Genomic DNA, 19810 nt, shown 5'->3' with positions numbered 1-19810 from the left:
TCTCTAGATTACTTATAGTACTTAATACAATACAAATGCTATGTGAACTGTTTCTGGTGTGTGGGCAACTTCAAGTATTGCTTTCTGAAACTTTGTGGAATTTTTTTCCCAAATATTTTCCATCTGCAGTTGGTTCAATCTATGGATACAGAAGGCCACCTGACCATCCAAAATGACAGAACAAAGATTGCTGGTTGTCAGAGGCTGGCAGCAGGGAGAAATGAAGAAGGAAATACTGCTTAACGGGTAAGGACTTTTACTTTAGAGTGATAAAGATGTTTCGTAACTAGATAAAGGTGGTGGCTGAACACTGTGAAGATAATAAATGCCACTGAACTGTTCAAGTTAAAAGGGTTAATTTCATATTATGTAAATTTCACCTCAATAAAGAAAAAAAAATTTAAGTTTCCTGAAACTTTCTCTACCCCATATTTCAGTTCGCCTTTGAAACTGGCTTTCCTCTTTCTATTTCCATTATTCCCTCTTAGTACCTTCAGTGGAAGACCCTTACCTCTCTGGCCTCAGGTTCTGAATTCTCCCTCCCTTCCACAAATCCTTCTTACCCCCTTCCTCCCCTCCAAGTATTGGTCCATTCCACTTCCTCTGCTTGCTGTGATGAAATCTAACCCCCACTGTTATCCCTTCACCTGGATTAACTACTGGGTTGCCGGTAAGATCAGGCTCAATTATGGACTATGAAGCCATCCCCAGTAGGAATAACTCCTTCCTGTCTGCTTCCAAGGCTCATTCAGTTATGGCAACTCTATCACACCATAGTATGCTAATCTGTTCATGAGCCTGCCTCCACCACCAGGCTGTCAGCCATGTGGCCTCAGACTGTGTCTCACATGGCTCTAGATTTCCATGCCTGGCACAGAGCACGTGCTCTGTAAACACCTGCGAAAAAGAACAAATTATGTCAAGGACTGAACAAGGATGATGGTAATCAGAAAGGAAAGGAGAGATAAGAGGTAAAACCACTGGATCTGGTTAAGTGACTGCAGAGGGATACTGGACAGAGGAGGAAATTAAAAATGATTTGAAAATTAAGTCTAGGTAATTGAGAGAAACCTTGACACCGTCACCCACAAAAGAGAGGTACAAAGAAGTAAAGAGCAGCTCTCGGGACCTCATTTTCCATAGATAAGACTGCTGTTTAGTTGGAGAGAAAGCTCCTTAAGGGCTAAGACCATCTTCATTGTAATTTCATGTTGCTCCTTCAAAGTCAAGCATGGAGCAGAAGCTGACCAACTGCTTTCTACCAACGAGTCTCAGGAGAGACCCTGCTGGTTTGGCTCTGCAAAGGTGCTCTGAACCAGAGGTAAAGATGGAACCCACTGTGGGGCCCCACAAGATTCAAGGATCCCAGAACAACAACAAAAAAATGCCACATGATGCTAAGAGAATGTTAAGAAAGACAGAACAAGGGTCCAAGCTACATGTCACATGGCTGCAGACAGGCCAAGGCCCAGACTAGGTCAGAAAAGGGGTGGCAAATAATTGGTAATTCATGGGACTCCAATGGTGGTCCAGTGGCTAAGACTCCTCGCTCCCAATGCAGGGGGGGGCCCGGGGTGCCATCCCTGGTCGGGGAACTGGATCCTACATGTCCCAACTAAGAGTTCACATGCTGCAACTAAAGAGCCCGCATGCCACAACTAAGACCCAGCGCTGCCAAATAAATAAATATTTTTTTAAAACTAGTCTAGCTTTGGCCAGTGAGGAGCAGTAGCAAAGAAGGGCCATGTCTGGAGTGAGGACAGTGGTGGGGGTCAGATTACAGAAGGCCTTGTGAGGGAGATCTGGGTCTTAAGTTCTGCTTATTAGGGGTTTAGTTCAGTTCAGTCGCTCAGTCGTGTCCGACTCTTTGAGACCCCATGAGTCGCAGCACACCAGGCCTCCCTGTCCATCACCAACTCCCAGAGTCTACCCAAACCCATTATTATTAGAGGCAGATACCTGTAATATTCTCTGATGCCCAGGCTGACTAGGAGAAAGTTAAAACCCCAAAAAGAGAAAAAAGCCACACTTACCTGTATAAAGGCGGTAACATTTCCCTGAGCGGCTGCGACCTCCACGTCCTGCTCGCTGGTTGGCTGATGCCTGGGACACTGGGACCACCACCAAGCACTCGATAGCTGTCCTGGGGTTGTAGGCCCGGAGCTTCACGAAGCCACAGTCAATCACGTACACGATCCCGCTGATTGTGATGGAGGTTTCTGCTACGTTGGTGGCCACGATCACCTAGGTTCCCCCACAGGAAGGAGAGTCAGGATAAAAGTGTTTTGGTTGTCTTCACTCTGAATAAACTAATCAAAGTCCTAAAGGATTTCAAGATATCTTCAACAGTGTAGAACCTGTGAGAGGCAGTCAGGTATCCTGGATGGACTAGGATGAATTTTAGGCTCAGGGTGCCTTGGGTTTCAATTCTCCCTAAGCTTGGGACCTTGGACAAGTTCCTTAACCTCCTGAGCATGTTTGTTTGTTTCCGTGATAAAATTTACCCTCTCCTGGGGTTCTTGAGAGGGTTAAACGTGAAACATACATGAAATGATTCTTAGAGCTTGGTAGCTGGCTCAGAGCAAATATTCAACAAATATTAGTTTTCACCTTTTGTACAACTCAAGTGATGCACATCACCACCAGCACCTGTTATTTACTCATGTTCTAACTGCTTTCTGAGGGTCTGCACTTCGCCAGGCACTCCTCAAGGTGTTAGGAATGGACAATGGACAAGAGTTCACATTCCAGTGTGAGTGTTTGGGTCGGGAAATAGTGAACATAAACAAGAGAGTGACGAACTCCAGGAGGAAAACACAAAAGGGTAATACTCTAGTATTATGTAGTGTTCAATATATACATTCATGTTATAATATTTTAATAATGGAGCATGCTTACTTCAGGTTAGATGGCCAAGGAAAGCCTCTCTAAAAGAAGATTTTACACTGAGACCTGAGTAACAAGCAGCAACTGGCCCTACAGAGATCCAGGCAGAGGAAGGAGAAACAGCCGATGCAGCCACAGACCAGGATAATTAAATAAAAGATGAGGTTAGGAGGGATGCAGGGATCCGATCATGCACGGTCTCTGGGGCCACAGGAGGGGTTTGCATTTTATTCCAAGGGCACTGAGCGCTGCCCCCTGGAGGGTGTGAAGCAGCAGGAGACATATAAATAGCATTTGGAACTTCTGTCAGGCACTTTTACATAGATCATTTTACAAAAACCTCCCTACTATTTTGATGTAGCAGAGTTAGGATTTTATGCTATAAAACCATCTATCTAAAAGTTACTATTATTCACGTTTTACAGCCAATGAAAACCAGGCCTCGGGGTTGAGTAACTCATCCCAGGGCACAGGGTAACCCAGGTCTCCTGACTGGGTGGCTACAGTTCACGTTTGACTGGACAGACTTGAGCTGCTCCGTCCCAATGGCCAGGGTGCTCTCTTAAAAGTGACCTGAAGTTGGGAGTGGATCCTCAGACCGGCCATCCCTCACCTACTGTGCTCTCTGCCACCTGCTGATAAATAGCTACTCTAAGGTATCTCTGGGCCAGTTCTGTACCTTCCTCACTGGATGGAAGGGTAAACAGAGCAGGACCCAGGGAGGTGACAGGTAGGAAACAGACTGGTTGCCTACTGGCTCTTTTAAATCAGTGCTTCTCACCATGCCCTTCCCCACCCCAATTTCAAGGCTAGGTATTTTTAAGCCACACCTTGAATTAACTGACTTAAATTTGGCTCTATAGGCAAACTGATTTTTCAAACAGATGGCTGAGAAACCATTTTACAGTAGCTAATCTACTGTTTCTGACTGATCGCAATTCACCAAGACAATACTTTAATCCAAGATACTGTTGTGTGATAGGGAAAGAAAAGAAGCAAAAAGAAGTCACCTACTCTGATAATTACTAAACTTTCTGTGGGGCAGGCTGAGTAATCTTTGCAACTCATTATTTATTGTGTGCTTTTATCCTTGTTTGTGTTTTTTTTTTGGGGGGGGGGGTTGGCTATGCAGCTTGAGGGAAATTAGTTTCCCAACCAGGGATTGAACCCAGGCCCTCAGCAGTGGAAGAGAAGAGTACTAACCACCGGACTACCTGGGAATTTCTTTCTGTATGCTTTTAGCTCTGCTGCACAGAAATACAGACCGTAAGTTCTTTAAAATACCCTCCTATTTAGCATGTTCTACTTCAATGTAAAATAAACCTTTCCAGTAGAGAGCAAGGGGCACCAACATGATTACAGACGGCTGCAAACGCCCCTGGTCCCTGGGTTCATCTCACCTTTCTGACACTGCGTGACACCCTTTCAAACACTTTCATTTGCTCAAAGGAGGGCAGTCCCGCATACATGGGGAGAATCCGGAGGTGTCTGTTCATCCCAGTCCGACCCAGCGCACGAGCCTGCTCGATCAGCATTGACACGACAGTTTCCACCTCTTCCTAAAATCATCCAAACGGGGACCAAAGAAACCGAGGTCAGACTGAAGCAGGTCATTTTATCCTACTGCAAGAAAATGTAGGATGGGGTCAGGACTATAAATGCGGTCAGATTTGTGACTCTCAGAGTCATCCACACTGGGGTGGTATTTAATCAAATGCAACTGAACAATGGTGCCAACAGGGTGAAAAGTCGTGACTGTCTGATTAATTACTGAAATCCACACTACCTGAAGTCAATAGAAGAATTCCTGATGCACCAAAACGACTATTTTACTGAGTCGTTGTTTTTTTAATATACTGCGGCAAACAGTGTGGCATACACATGGACAAGTTGTGGCATACAAAATCGCTGTAAGCCTGTCCTAGAAAAGACTACTGAACAATGGAAAATGCTTGACAGTGGAAATGATTACAACTAGAGGGTAGTTCTGAATGGAGCTACAACCTTGATTGAGCCTTTAGGCCTGTCTGGTTGTTTCTCCAGTGCTGTGCCAACCTGTTCCCTCCAGGGTGAGCTGCAAAGGTGTCACTGGGAAAAAGGTGCAGCAGTGACACAGAGGCACGACATGTACCTCATGCAGGATTCAATCCTGGGATCAAAACGGCCCACTGACTTAGCTCTCTGATTTACTCTGGAATTAGCTGATAAATGTAAAGCGTCTGGCAGACAGAACAGGCAGGAGCTAGTGATTCTCTGGCAATTGAGTCAACAGATGAATGACATCAAACTGAACAATTTTTTATCCAAGCAAGTAACCACAAAGACAATAAAACATGAGATCGATGGCTAAAGTAAAGTAATAGGCTTCTGTATACATTTTGGTGCTGCTTTTTTTAAAGACTTTTTTTTCCTTTAATTTTTATTGTAGTGTAGTTGCATTTGGTACTGCCTTAACATGTCTGTTCGCCAGAGGAAAAAAGGTTCAATGGGATTACCTGACCAGTGAGAAATGCTAATATGTCTCCATCTCCCTCAGTCTGGTGAATTTTCATCACAGTTTCTACGGTTGATTTGATGTAATCTGGAACAGGACTGAAAAGATGTATGAGATGAATTTATCATCAGAATATGCTCATTAATTACAGATCAATTACCTTACTAATCTGGCAGCAAAGCCTTGTGAAAGTTAGTTTGGGCCTGCCCAGCAGATAATCAGCATATGAATAATTAAACATTCTTTTTTTTTTTTTAATGCAGCATTCAAATACAATCCATAATTACACATAAACTACTATTTTTGGCTTTATTTGCAGAAACAGAAAAGCAATAAAGCCCATGCAAACCAATGTCCTATCTTTAGCATGCAAAGATTTCCTGGCCAGGGAAACTTGGGTCTCTTGTCCCAGTGCTGAATTCCACATTCTTTCCATTTCCAATCCTCCTGATCAACGGCAGCATGTCTGAGGGGAGCACATGGAGCTCACGGGCGCCTGTCCCTCTAAAATGACTCAGAAGTCAGGCCCGTAACTCTCTGGATTCATCTGCCTCTGGCCCAGGCTCCCGGTCATCCTCTGTCCAGTGACAAGAAGTAGGAATTAGGATGACCCTTTCCTGTTCAAAGAGGCTCCTCCCAAAAATGTCAGCCAGGCCTTCCTGCTAAGATGTAGAGGGTTGAGAACCAAATGATTCAAATCACCAATACCACCCGAGCTGACAGTCTTATAAAGCCCAGTTCGAACCGTTCTAGAGCCCTCCTCCCTGCAACCTTGTTCCCATTTTGCTCTCTGCAGCTGAGCCAGGGACCACTGAGTCATAGAAACCTGCGCATCTGGAGGGAGACTCGAAACCCTGCAGGGATGCTGAGGGAGGGAAACCCTGCAGCGATACTGAGGGAGGGTTCCAGAACATCCCATCAGGGGGATGGCATCCAGAAACATGGCCCTCCTCAGCAGCCTGGCACACCGCCCTCGAAGCTGCAAGCAGACGCAGCTGCTTCTCAGCCCACCGAACAGGCCTGGTTTTCCAATCGCCCTCACTAAAAATGCAAGGACTGTCAAACCTCTGTAGATAAAAGATATCCACTGGAAATGTTCGCCCTTCCACTGTAAGGATCACACACGTATCCCTGGTTGGGTCACTGGTGTCATTTTGATTAAAGAAATCCCGAAATTTCTAAAAGAAATTAAAAAAAAAATTCTTCATCGCTCAAATTAAAAAAAAAAGTTCATAGTAACTCACAGAAAGAAGGAAAATAATATAAAACTGGCAGAGCAGGGGGTGGGGGATAGGGATTTGCTATATGTAACACAGACTAAGAATAACAAAATAATTATTCAAAAAATCATATTTTTATTCTTATAATTTTGGGGAGTCATATTTCAATGACAGACTCTTTACTGAAGATTTGACAGAAATGATCAAGTTTAGATTTCCAAAGTGCATTCAGCTGTGAACCTAAGTCAACACGCAGCAGAAGAATTATTGATCTTACCCCACCCGGCCCCCCTCCCCCATACTGTATTTAAACACAGACTAGGTCAGAAGGTGTAACTCAAGTTAAAGGTGGATTACATCAGACTGATGTGTACTTCTGATCTGGAAAGCACAGCTCTGACCACACACGTGATCGCTGTATAAAGGAAACCTGTACGTCTGTGAATGGCAGGGATGTTCCTGGCAGTGCAATCACAGAGCTACAGGTCCTGTGTTTGCAGGACAGAGTCCTCTCCCTCTTTATATGCCCCTCAGGAGGCAGCACAACAGTCTGTATGGGCAGGCTGGCAATTATCCACTTCTCCCACGCTCCCACAGGACCTCATTGAGAGAAGTGGCTCTTGGCAATTCCACCCAAAGAGGTGGCCACGTCTTCAACGGCACTTGATCCGCAGGCCTGCGGTCCCTAGGGAGGCCCGATGGGAGCGCTCTTGACCTTCCCGGTCCCGAGGCCTGGCCACGCGCTGCTTTCTCCTCTCCTAGGAGGCCCAGCCGTGGGATCACCCAGGCCTGTCTTCTTTCCTTCCCAGGTATCTCCCCTAAACACATCCACGTCTGCTCCTGGAAACCAGGAACCCAGGGGTGCCCTGAGGACGTGAATCAAGTACAACGTGAAAAGGCTCAGAGGAGCACTTCTAGAAGAGTCAACTAGACTGAACTCCAAAATACCTGCATGCTACGTGTCAACCTCCAAGTCATGTCTGAGAAGAGTAAACACAGACATAAAAGAACAAGTCTTGGGCCAAGAGAAGTACTGTGCTGTGCTATGGAGACCCACACAGCTCCACCCTTCTTTCAAGTAAATTCCCTACAAGTGACTTCAGCCTTCCTGTGTCCCATGGTATGCAAAGCACGGGCATGCTACAAGTGATGCACAAACAAGGGAGAAGGCACTGCACCCCAGTTCTCCAAACAGTGAATAAGCCAGGGAGGAAGGTGTGCAAAAAACCAATCATAACATAAACCGAGCCTCAATGACTGCTGCTGCTGCTGCTAAGTCGCTTCAGTCGTGTCCGACTCTGTGCAACCCCATAGATGGCAGCCCACCAGGCTCCGCCGTCCCTGGGATTCTCCAGGCAAGAATACTGGAGTGGGTTGCCGTTTCCTTCTCCAGTGCATGAAAGGGAAAAGTGAAAGTGAAGTCGCTCAGTTGTCCAACTCTTAGCGACCCCGTGGACTGTAGCCTACCAGGCTCCTCCGTCCATGGGATTTTCCAGGCAAGAGTACTGGAGTGGGGTGCCATTGCCTTCTCCGACTGGATGACCAGAAAAGAGCTGCAAGTTACAATCAGGGGAGGAGGAAAGGGCTCGTGATGACATGGGGTAGGGAGGGTGTCCTGGAGGTGGTAGGATCTCCTAGCTAAGCCTGAAAGGATGAGGTGAGCTATTACTGGTTGGGAAGGAGAAGAGGCACACCCCTTCCAAGGATGACAGCAGAGATGTAAAGATAGAGAGTTACTCTTTTAAGAAATAAAACAGCATTAACTGAGAAGGCACAAGATTTTTGTCCTTAAGATCTTTATCTTTTATCTGTATTTGGAAGGATTAAACACATACACACAGAAAACTAAAGGCTAGAAAGCAAATAAACATAGTGTCAACAGTGTCTGCATCTTGAGGCAGAATGAAGGACCAGGAGGAATGAAATGAGTTCAACCCACCAGGAAAAGAAGAGTGTGAGTAAGCTTTGGAAGCCAGGGATCATGCTGACACGGACACACATAAAATGACTATGAGGAAGAGGCTCATCTGTGACACGGGACACAAATGACGTGGGTGTCTGCGGGATCGCCTCCCCTGCTCACCCGTTTCCTTCTCTACTAGCGGCTCTGATCTGGCCCATAGGAGTGGACCCTCAGCAGCCATGCCAACACGACCTGCCCACCTCTGGCCCATACAGAATGGTTCCCAGTGGGTACCTGACTACAATGGACCCCAAATTCCTTCTCTAAGAATCTGGAAAGATAAACTATTCTCTCTTCAAGCATCTGGCTGTGACCAAAAAACCATGGGATGGGTCAGTGATCATGTTTTCTGCCAGGTGAATGGAAGCCAATAAAAGAAAAAAAAAAACCATGTGATACAATGGTCAATAAATACTTCATAATTATACTCAGTCACATTCTAATTTAGTGCTGGCTTAATGAGGTTGATATTAAGAAACAGATAAACCAATGAAGGCGACTATTTGATCAGCCCCATGCAACTCCGCTGGCCTCTGCCTCCCAGTCGCAGTCACTGGGTGTCTTTGACTGCAGGTTGGGCCACCCCAGCCCCTGAGCGAAACCAGAGCAGGTGGCATCAATCCCTCCAGGCAGTGGAGTTAGGAATGAGTCTTCTGCCCACAGACTCAACAGCAGGGGGACAAGGGAGGCATTCCAGCATCCCTGGGCCTCCAGGTGAAAATGCTACCTGAGTCACGCCCCCACCATTCACCACTCTCACACACTCCTCTCTCGTCCACTTCAGCCCATTCCTTCCTCTTCTTCGCTCTCTTACTCTCACCTGGGAACTCACATCCCATATCCCAAGGGCATCCACACCCACCCAGATCTACACACACACACACACACACACATACACACACATCACTCCTCCTCACTTGCCAGGCCAGAAAGGGATGAAGAAATCAATGACCCAGTCCACTCAAGGCTCCACTGAAAGTTGCTGATGTCTGGCAACCCTTGCATCCTAGCACACCCAAGGCTGACACAACTCCTACATTCCACCCTCCTACCTAAAAAAATCACTCCCGGGAAGTGCATCACTATCACCTACGGCAGGCAGAATGGAAATAAGCTATGCTTTTCCATCTCCATGCCACAGTAAAGACAATGAAAGGCAACTGTAAGCAATAAATATTACTGATGATTCCAAGATTTGGATGTTATAGATTTTAACCACAATAAAAACTATTGGGAACAATTTTAAAAAGGGGGTGGTGTTAAAGATAAGAGATAAAATGGAGATGATGTTCTGGACAACTCAGTCATTGAAGAGGTTGACAGGAGATAAGCTTAAAATAGCATTCCATCAGGGATCACTGGTGAAGGGCGTAAGAATTCATTAAAGAGGGCAACAGAGAGCTTTAACCCCAAAGTTAAGGTGGGCAGACCTAAAACAACAGACTCCTACACTGTGAGAAGGTCCAAGAAACCTGTCAGGCAGCATGCAGACCTCTCTCTCAGCCAAGCTGACTTTTTTCTCCCTTCCAGTTGTTCTCCATCCTAGAAGCCACACGGAGACCAGGAGCGAGGCCCTTCTCATCTCAGCTGGATTACGGAACTGGCCTCCTGACTGTGACCTCCACATCTGTTTGTGTCTCTTGTATACAGCACCAGTGGGACCTATCTAGAACTCAAATACGGGACTTCCCTGGTGGTCCAGTGGTTAAGAATCCACCTTTCAATGCAGGGGACGGGGGTCCAATCCCTCGTCTAAGATCCCACTTGCTACAGAGCAACTAAGCCCACGCACTGCAACTACTGAGGTCTGCACGCCTAGAGCCAGTGCTTCACAACAAGAGAAGCCACTGCAATGAGAAGCCTGCATACCACAACTAAACAGCAGCCACGGCTCACCGTAACCAGAGAAAGCCTACGTGCAGCAACAGAGACCCAACTCGGCCAAAACAAAACCCCACAAATATGATCAAGTCACTGCCAAGCCCCATGCATGCTAGGGCTACTGACCAGGTGGAAGGGTGGAGTTCACGTGGCCTGTGGGGTCCCCCCATCATCTGACCCCTACCAGCCTCTCCCATAAGAATTTCCCACCGCTTTCCACGCAATCAAAATTCATTCAACCCACAATCCCTACTCTGTGCCGGACACTGTTTCAGATGAAAGGGATAAAATAGAGTAAGACAGTCAAAGTCCCAGTCTTCACAGTGTTTACATTTTAGTGATGGGAGACATACAGGCAACAAACACCCAGATATGCATATGATGTTAGCAAAGGAGAAGGGCTAAACAGAACAAGGAGGACAGCGAGAGAAGGAAGAGCGATGGAGGCTCGGTTGTAGACAGTGGTCTGGGAAGGCTCTCTGGGTGCTAATACCTGACCAAGACTGGAATGAAACGAGTACAAGGCCATGAGAACATATGAAGTAAGAATGGTCTAAAAAGAGGGCTCCTCCCACCAAAAGCAGAAGCATGCTTAGATTTATCTGATGAAAAGCAAAGTGAGGCTGGAGTGTAAGGAGCACTGGAGAAACAGTCAGAGGGGTGACTGCAGGTGGGGGGACAGGTCACGCCCCAGCAGGTGCTGCAAGCGAGATATGGCTCCCACCTTACACTTGACTCACAGCCCTTTGAACACACATTTCACACCCCGGTGGTTCTTTGCATGCCTAGGACTCCCTTCCCCACCCCACAAGTCTAGCAGACTTGTGTGCATCTTTCCAACCTAGGTGGGATGTCTCTCCTCTGTGAAAGCTTCTGGACACCCTCCAGCTGGCCAGAGAGAAAGCACCCCCTCCCTGGCTGTCTCAGCACCTTGAACAAACTGAACTGCAAACACCTATTTATGTGTCTGCCTCCCTGACCAGCCAGGGAGTGTATGAATCATCTGTAGCCAGCACTGTGCTTCTGTGCTTTGTGTGGATGAGCTGTGTGCGTGTGGTCTGCATGTGCATATACAGCAAGTGGTCAGAAGTATATGCTGAGCTGAACTGCTGTTTGAACTAAAACATTAGTCATTAAGAGAGAAAAATAAGGGGGAGGGGATTGGGGGAGGGAGAGAGTGGGAGGTTGGGGTTAGCAGATGTTAGCATTTATATATAGAATGGATAAACAACAAGGTCCTACTGTTTAACACAGAGAACTATATTCAGAATTCTGTAATAAACCATATGGAAAGGAATATTTAAAAAATGGCATATATATACACACACACACGTATAACTGAATCACTGCTGTATAGGAGAAATTAACACAACACCATAAATCAACTTATTTCAATAAAATTTTTTTAAATAATGAAAACTAATGTACCCTTGGCCATAAAAAACTGTAACGTGAAAATTACTATATGTACAGGGAAAACTTTAATTGTATCCCCAAAGTCTAAATATAAATGCTAAAGTCATAAATTCAAGAAGTATAGCCTCCTACTGAAAGGAATAATAAAAAGAAGCTGCCTGTGTGGGGGAAAAATATAGCATGTAGAGAAACAAGACAATAGGTAATTATGAACTCAATTAATTACAGGCTATTTCCACCCACAAGCTGAAAAGGAATTTCCTCCGATGACATGGAATCTAGGACATCAGATGGCCCCATAAGGAAGGTAGGCCATCCTGCTGAAGATAAGCTCCAGCTGGAGGCAGCTTCCCAAGGACATGACCAACAATCCCCATGCTGACCGGGGACAGAGGGCGAGAGTGGAAATGCTCCTACCTCTGCATCTAAAGTGGCTGAAGCCACAATCAGTCGAAGATCCCCTCGCTTCTTCTGAATCTAAAAAAGAAGGCGTGAGGAAAAACAATGATAACACTGTGACATAGATGAGATAATCTGATATCTGAAATTTATTACAAAATAATCCAGTGTGTGGAGGGGGATGGGAGGGTGGGGAGGAGCTTAGAGATGAAACAAGACTGACCACAAACTGGTAACTGTTACGTAACAGGTGAAAAGACAGTTCATTATACTATTCTTTCTAATTGTGTAAGTGATGAAATTTTCCAAAACAAAAAGTTAGAAAAGAAAAAGAAAGTATAAAGGAGCTTTAAGACACGAATTTGAATTTACCAAAAGTAAAACCACTTTTTTGCTGACACCTGGGTCTCTGGATAGTCAGAATCTGTGTATATACAGCTAAAGTATGAAAAACCAAACAATAAATAATAACACCAAGATAGAAATATGGATAAACGATATTAAGTTATTCAAAGAAATGGTCATAGGAGAAATATCAAATAAATTATAGTAAAAAATGTAACAATGAGATTATTTTTTCATCCATCACATTGGCAAGGATTTATTTTCAGTGTTAGCAAAGATTCAGTGAAATAGGCCCCCTTGTTATATCATTCCTGAGAAGGTAATAACAGAGTGGGATAATTCCTCACAAGTATCAAAAAGTTTAAATCTTTGGCCAAGAAATAAATTAACAATGAAAACAACAACAGCAGCAGCAGCTAGCATATAGTCAGTAATGTGCTATTCCAAGGTCTCTGCATACAGTTGTCTAGTACGTGCTCTGCACAAAGAGGCTAGGGGCCTCTAAAATCCAGCCCACCCCCCACTCAGCTGCAGACACCCTCCCAATGGGAAAGGTACCTCACAGTCTATTCATGGCCCTGTGTCAGGTGCCATCCTAAACATTTTACATTATCTTAGTTTCACAACAAATGATGTTATAGGGCAGCTCTAAGAGAATGCTTAAAGGTTCTGCCCACTGCGGTAGCCACTAGCTGCACGTGGCCAGAGAGTCCTTGAAATACAGCCAGTGGGACTAAAGAAATGAATTTTTTATTCTGTTTCAATTAATTTAAATCTAAAGTGGCTAGTGGCTACTGGATAGGAAAGTAAAGCAGCATAGAGAAAGAAAAACTTGGTATCAGCCCCATTTGAGCGATGAGCGAATTCAGCAGAGTCAGAATTGAACCCAGGTAGTTTGACCCGGAGTTCAGGCTTTTAATCACCCTGCTCTAGACTCTGGGGATCAGAAATTTCCCCAAAGAAAACAACCAGAAAATATAGGAAGGGAGAAGAGGAAACAAAACTGGCCATGGGTTATAACTGTTGAAGCCAGGTTATGGGCACATGGGGGTCACTAAACCCTTCTCTCTACTCTGGGATATGCTTGAAATCTATAATAATAAGCAAAAGACAGAAAAGAAACAGAAATCCAACAGATTTAACTACAAGGGTGCTTCTTGCAACATTATTTAAAATATTTCAAATCTGGAAGCCATATAAACGCCTAACTGTAATGGAGGCGTCAAATACTTTATGGTAGAGACATGTGACTCTACAGCCATTAAAAATGTCTTCAGAGAATGTTTACTGATAGAAGAAAATGATCCTTATGCAACGCTAAGAGAAGTATGCAAGATACAAGTGAGCACAACAACCCAATCCCCGCTGGGCCAAAACAGGTGCATAAATACACACATAAATAGACACACAAAGGAGAAAGAAGGGAAGGAAACATTCCAAAATTCTAACGGCAACTGTCTCTACATGAGTAGGGTGATCAACAATTTTCATTTCTTTCCTCCATATTTTGTTGAATTTTCTAAACTGCTACAATGACTTTCCTGATCAAACAAAAAACAAAACAAAAACACAAAACCAGAAGTCTAGCAGTAAAGCTACGTACCTTTTTCAGCAGACCAATGGCAATGTCGGTGTACAAGGTCCTCTCATGGGCTTCATCCAGCATGATGGCACTAGAATCAGAGGGACAATCTCAGTGGGCATCAAACCAACTACCACACAAGCCCATCCAGACATCAAAGGATCTGCTGGGGATTTAGCCCCCATCCAATCACCTTGCAGCAAAAAGTAACACCAAGTACCTTCTCTTTGACAAGGCAGTAACTCTAAAACTAATAAAAATGGCCACATCAACTTTTCTTGGTAAAGAAAATGTTATTTATTGCTACTTTTAAAGAGCTTTACCACCAATGCTGGATCCCAACAGAATCTAATACATGATTTTAAATTTCAATATAACATATAGCCCCACAGAGCACATAAAAATTGAGATAAGGCCCAACCACCCAAAGACTAAAAATCTGCATGAAACAGCACGAAGTGGCATGTGGTCACGGCTATGCCACATGTGTACCAGGGAGTCAATTGTGACATCCTTCCCCAGGATACACAGAGCTTGAGTGGGACCATTTTATACCATGAGCAATGGACAGAGACCCACAAGGAGAGGGAAAATGTGAATAATTATTTAGACTCTGCACGTTACATTCAACAAATCACTATCTGGTTCTGTGCTGTGCCTCTATAGTCACCCTCCAGCGAGATAAAAACAAGTCAACAGATCGTTCAAATAATGCCAGGGATTTTAACGAGCCCAGTTTTGACTCCGTATATTATGAAAAGAACATCAAAGGTCGCAACAGCCAAAGGAAGGAGAGAAGCTTTGGGAAAGCTGAGTGTGGTCACAAATCCCAGCTATGAACACAACTGCTCCTCAATCTACTTGTGTATTTTTGAAACCATAGGAAACTTATCACAGGAAAAATATACTTACCTGTATTTTGTTAATAATGGATCAACCATCATTTCCCTGACCAGCATTCCATCGGTTAGAAACTAAAACACAGAAACACAAAGGTTTAGAAATAATTCATTTACACTCACAGTATATTCATGACTTTCCTTCAAAGAGTTCAAGTCCAACTAAACACATACAACCTCATCACTAGTGTGTGTATAAGACAATTCCCATCAAGGACTGTGAGAAAATACCCCCAAATTTTGGTTATCAAACAATGGAGTGGTTTCCAAAGAAGATACTGAACACAGGACCCTCGGTGAGAGCTGGCAACTCTATTAGCAAAGTTTACCTGCATTTGCTCTGTGAGCTTTGACTAAGCCCCATTTCCTCTGAGCCTGGACCACGGGTACTGATGATGAACAGGCAGTGCAGACAAACCTGGGTCTGCCCAGGGGGATGCCACTGAGTCAGAGATCACTCCTCCTACAGTGTCTCAAGGACCATGAACTTGCAGCTCTTGAGGTTCTTAGCCTCAACTTCAGTTGATGTTATTTTAGGGAGGCTGACTGGGGTTGTGGTTAGGAACACAAGCTGTCGTATCCAGCTGCTGGGTCAGATCTCCGCTCTTCCTCTTACTAGCTGTGTAAACTCTGGGCAAGTTACTTACCCTCTCTGAGCCCGACTCCTCATTTGTAAAATGGAGAAAATAAAAGCATCTATCTCACAGGGTTACTGTGAGAATTAAGTGAGAGAGTACAATGTACAACATGTACAGGGCTTAGCAAGGGCCCCAGCACACAGAGAGAGCTCAAGAATGTCAGTTATTAATGTTACCATTAAGGAGTAAGGAGTGTTTATGAATATGCTTTAGAAAAAAGGAGTTAACAACTAGATGCTGTTATTCTCACTCCAAAACAAGTCAGTCTTTAACAAAGCTAAACATTTCCTCCACAGGCTGTATCTTAGTATTTTTACTTTCTGTTTCGTTTTTTAGAGCAGGGTGCACGTCCATCGTATTTTTCTCGGACCTGATAGGAGCCGCCGCACACACACACAGGAGTGTAAGTGAGGAGGTGCCACCAGTGACAGCCCATCAGTCAGGGACTGAGCACCTGGAAACCACTACCAAATGGAACACGAGACTTTCCATAAAAGACTCTCTGAAAAGAGTCATCTGATTATGTAATTCACTAATAGCTATCTAAAAATTAGCCAGTGTAAATGCATTTGGTGGTATAGAAGAACAAATCCCTCACCTAGCAAAATGAACGTCAAAGGCAAGAAAATACAGAGATTTAGAAAACAAGGGCCACATTTTTACAAATCACTGCATTTAGATCATCTATTTGCAGTTCTGCTGCTGCAAACTGGGAGGTAACAAGATTCTAATAACCAATGCTTTTTCATCAGAGCATTTTCTTTTTTTTTAATTTAAACTTAAAATATTTATCACTATAGTTGATATACAATATTATACAAGCCACAGGCGTACAATATAGTGATTCACAAGTTTTAAAGGTTATGCTTCAGTTATAGGTATTATAAAATATTGGCTATATTCCCCATTTTGTACAATGTATGCTTGTAGCTTATTTTCTACATAGTACTTTGTACTCCCTAATCTCCTGCTCCTGTATTGCCCCTCCCTCTTTCCTCTCTTCACTGGTAACCACGAGTTTGTTCTCTGTATCTGTGAGTTTGCTTCTTTTTTGCTATATTCACTCAGTTCAGTTCAGTCGCTCAGTCGTGTCCGACTCTCTGCGACCCCATGAATTGCAGCATGCCAGGCCTCTCTGTCCATCACCAACTCCCGGAGTCTACCCAAACCCATGTCCATCGAGTCGGTGATGCCATCCAACCATCTCATCCTCTGTCGTCCCCTTCTCCTCCTGCCCCCAATCCTACCCAGCATTAGGGTCTTTTCCAATGAGTCAACCCTTCGCATGAGGTGGCCAAAGTATTGGAGTTTCAGCTTCAACATCAGACCTTCCAATGAACACCCAGGATTGATCTCTTTTAGGATGGATTGATTGGATCTCCTTGCAGTCCAAGGGACTCTCAAGAGTCTTCTCCAACACCACAGTTCAAAAGCATCCATTCTTCGGCGCTCTGCTTTCTTCACTGTCCAACTCTCACATCCATACATGACCACTGGAAAAACCATAGCCTTGACCAGACGGACTTTTGTTGGCAAAGTAATGTCTCTGCTTTTAAATATGCTATCTAGGTTGGCCATAACCTTCCTTCCAAGGAGTAAGCGTCTTTTAATTTCATGGCTACAGTCACCATCAGCAGTGATTCTGGAACCCAAAAAAATAAAGTCTGACACTGTTTCCACTGTTTCCCCATCTATTTCCCATGAAGTGATGGGACCAGATGCCATGATCTTAGTTTTCTGAACACTGAGCTTTAAGCCAAGTTTTTCACTCTCCTCTTTCACCTTCATCAAGAGGCTCTTTAGTTCTTCTTCACTTTCTGCCGTAAGGGTGGTGTCATCCACATATCTGAGGTTATTGATATTTCTCCCAGCAATCTTGATTCCAGCTTGTGTTTCTTCCAGCCCAGCATTTCTCATGATGTACTCTGCATATAAGTTAAATAAGCAGGGTGACAATATACAGCCTTGACATACTCCTTTTCCTGTTTGGAACCTGTCTGTTGTTCCATGTCCAGTTCTAACTGTTGCTTCCTGACCTGCATACAGGTTTCTCAAGAGACAGGTCAGATGGTCTGGTATTCCCATCTCTTTCAGAATTTTCCACAGTTTATTGTGATCCACACAGTCAAAGGCTTTGGCATAGTCAATAAAGCAGAAATAGATGTTTTTCTGGAACTCTCTTGCTTTTTCGATGATCCAGCGGATATTGGCAATATGATCTCTGGTTCCTCTACCTTTTCTAAAACCAGCTTGAACATCTGGAAGTTCACGGTTCACTAGTTTGTTGTATTTTTTAGATTCCAAACATAAGTGATATTATACAGCATTTGTTTTTCTCTGTCAAAGCATTTTCATTCATTGTTTCCAGCACTATCTGACGAGACTGATTCGCACAGTGGTACGCAGTAGACACTGCTGAGCTGACTGTACCCTGATTCTATGATGCTAATTATTTTAATAGTAGCAACGAGGTCAAAGAACACACATAAAATCCATTATCATGTGAAAATGGGTCAGCGTTAATTAGCACAAATAACATTTGTGAATTCTACACTTTATCAATTTATACTATTTGTCCCTGTTTTTAAGTCTTTTATAGGTAAGTTTCTATATACAGACAGCTACATGGATCGGTGGGGAAAAACAATGAAACACACATGAGAAAGGACAGCTTCGAGCCCTGGTTCTACCACCAACGGGCAAATGACGTCAGGCAGGTCACTCAACCTCTTCACCTGAAGAACCAAGGGCGTAACTCTACTTCCAAAGTTCTTTCTGGGCTAAGATGTGAGGACGCAGAAAGAGCTCTGCACCTCCCAACAGGCTGATTTCTCTGAGGGCCAGGATACTCTCATACGCTTTCTGTCATGGCATCAGAGGCTTAGTCAGCAGCCATGGCTGGTGTTTTTACCTCCCCCCAGATAATTGTCTTCCTCACTCACAGCAGGAAAGCAGCTGTGAACCTCACCTTAATTCTCGTGGCCAGCGGGTTGGTGCAGTCATCAAAGCGGATGCAGTAGCCCACCTCATGCCCCAGCACTGCACCCCTTTCCTCAGCCACTCTCCCTGCAACCTTTGGGAAGAAAGATCATGCTGAAAATAGAGACATAGAAATTACTGCCCAGAGCACATACTATGGAAAATCTAAAGGTCACTTATTTTTTAAACACTATGTTGAACACCGTGGAAAATGAAAAAAGAAGGGGCAGGTTAGCAGAGAACTAGTGTGATAATCTTTACAATGATCAACTTTACGTTGACTTGACGCAACTTACAAGAACAGTAAGTATGGAATAAAAATAGAATCAAGTAAAAAGGTTATAGATCAGGATCCAAGAAATTATACATAAAATTCAAAAGGTCAAAGCCAATGAGAAAATTTTTAAAACACAAATATGCCAAAGTTATTTAAGTTGAGCCACAAATTCAGCTCTAGATTTCCTGGTGCCTGAAGCAAAAAGGGAAAAAGAAGAAATTTCAAGATTCATCCTTTTCCTAAAGCTTTCTTTAGCATACCAACTACAGACAAATTTCCACGTCTTCATGCCTTGAAATAAAACAACTTCCACTGGACCACGAAGGCAAAAGAACAAGAATGACCAAATTCAACACTTGGTCATGTTCATTTTCTCTTTGGAAACAAAATAATAACATTTTCAGAGCAAGATAATCTAAAATGATTTGTAACACTGTTCCAGCTACCAAAACTACTAAAAGGGGAAATAAAGCCAAGAATGCAGGTTAAAAAATTTTTACATGGAAGATGAGATGAGAAAATTAATGAAGGCTCCAAGTTAATAAAAAAAAATAAATAACATACTATGAAGACCATGAAGTATAGATACATTTTTTACCTACCGATATATGACAAATGAAAGGTGAGGGTAGGAAAAATAAAACAAAACAAAGGTGAAGGTAGGAAAAATAAAAAAGAATCCAGCTGTAAGATCTACTACTCCAGAAGGCCATTCATAGGCTATTAACTTAATAACAGAAAATATCTGGGGACTTCTCTGGCAGTCCAGTGGTTAGGACTCCAAGCTTCCAATGCAAGAGGTGTGGGTTTGATCCCTGGTTGGGGAACTAG

General features: G+C 43.8%; 1 protein-coding gene across 9 annotated transcripts in view; it reads right to left on the bottom strand.

Annotated features, from left to right (window-relative positions):
- Window positions 1–19810, bottom strand: part of DHX35 (DEAH-box helicase 35) — a 66712-nt gene that overhangs the window by 22362 nt on the left and 24540 nt on the right. For 8 of the 9 annotated variants that reach the window (XR_014073970.1, XR_014073968.1, XR_014073971.1 and 5 more), the window contains 8 exons: window positions 18692–18796; window positions 15099–15160; window positions 14208–14277; window positions 12278–12337; window positions 6446–6558; window positions 5382–5478; window positions 4287–4445; window positions 2034–2244 (listed from right to left, as the gene is read on the bottom strand). Coding sequence is in view for 6 of the 9 variants with exons in the window: in XM_081560350.1 (XP_081416476.1) it covers window positions 2034–2244; window positions 4287–4445; window positions 5382–5478; window positions 6446–6558; window positions 12278–12337; window positions 14208–14277; window positions 15099–15160; window positions 18692–18796 (877 nt within the window). In the remaining 3 variants the exon portion in view is untranslated. The remainder of the gene's footprint in view (window positions 1–2033; window positions 2245–4286; window positions 4446–5381; window positions 5479–6445; window positions 6559–12277; window positions 12338–14207; window positions 14278–15098; window positions 15161–18691; window positions 18797–19810) is intronic. The other variant, XM_081560353.1, reaches the window with a different exon arrangement.

Source organism: Giraffa tippelskirchi, chromosome 13, assembly GCF_054371585.1.
Source record: "Giraffa tippelskirchi isolate mGirTip1 chromosome 13, T2T-mGirTip1v1.2.pri, whole genome shotgun sequence".
NCBI classification, from domain to species: Eukaryota; Metazoa; Chordata; class Mammalia; order Artiodactyla; family Giraffidae; genus Giraffa; species Giraffa tippelskirchi.
This window is presented reverse-complemented; position numbering and strand designations above follow the sequence as displayed.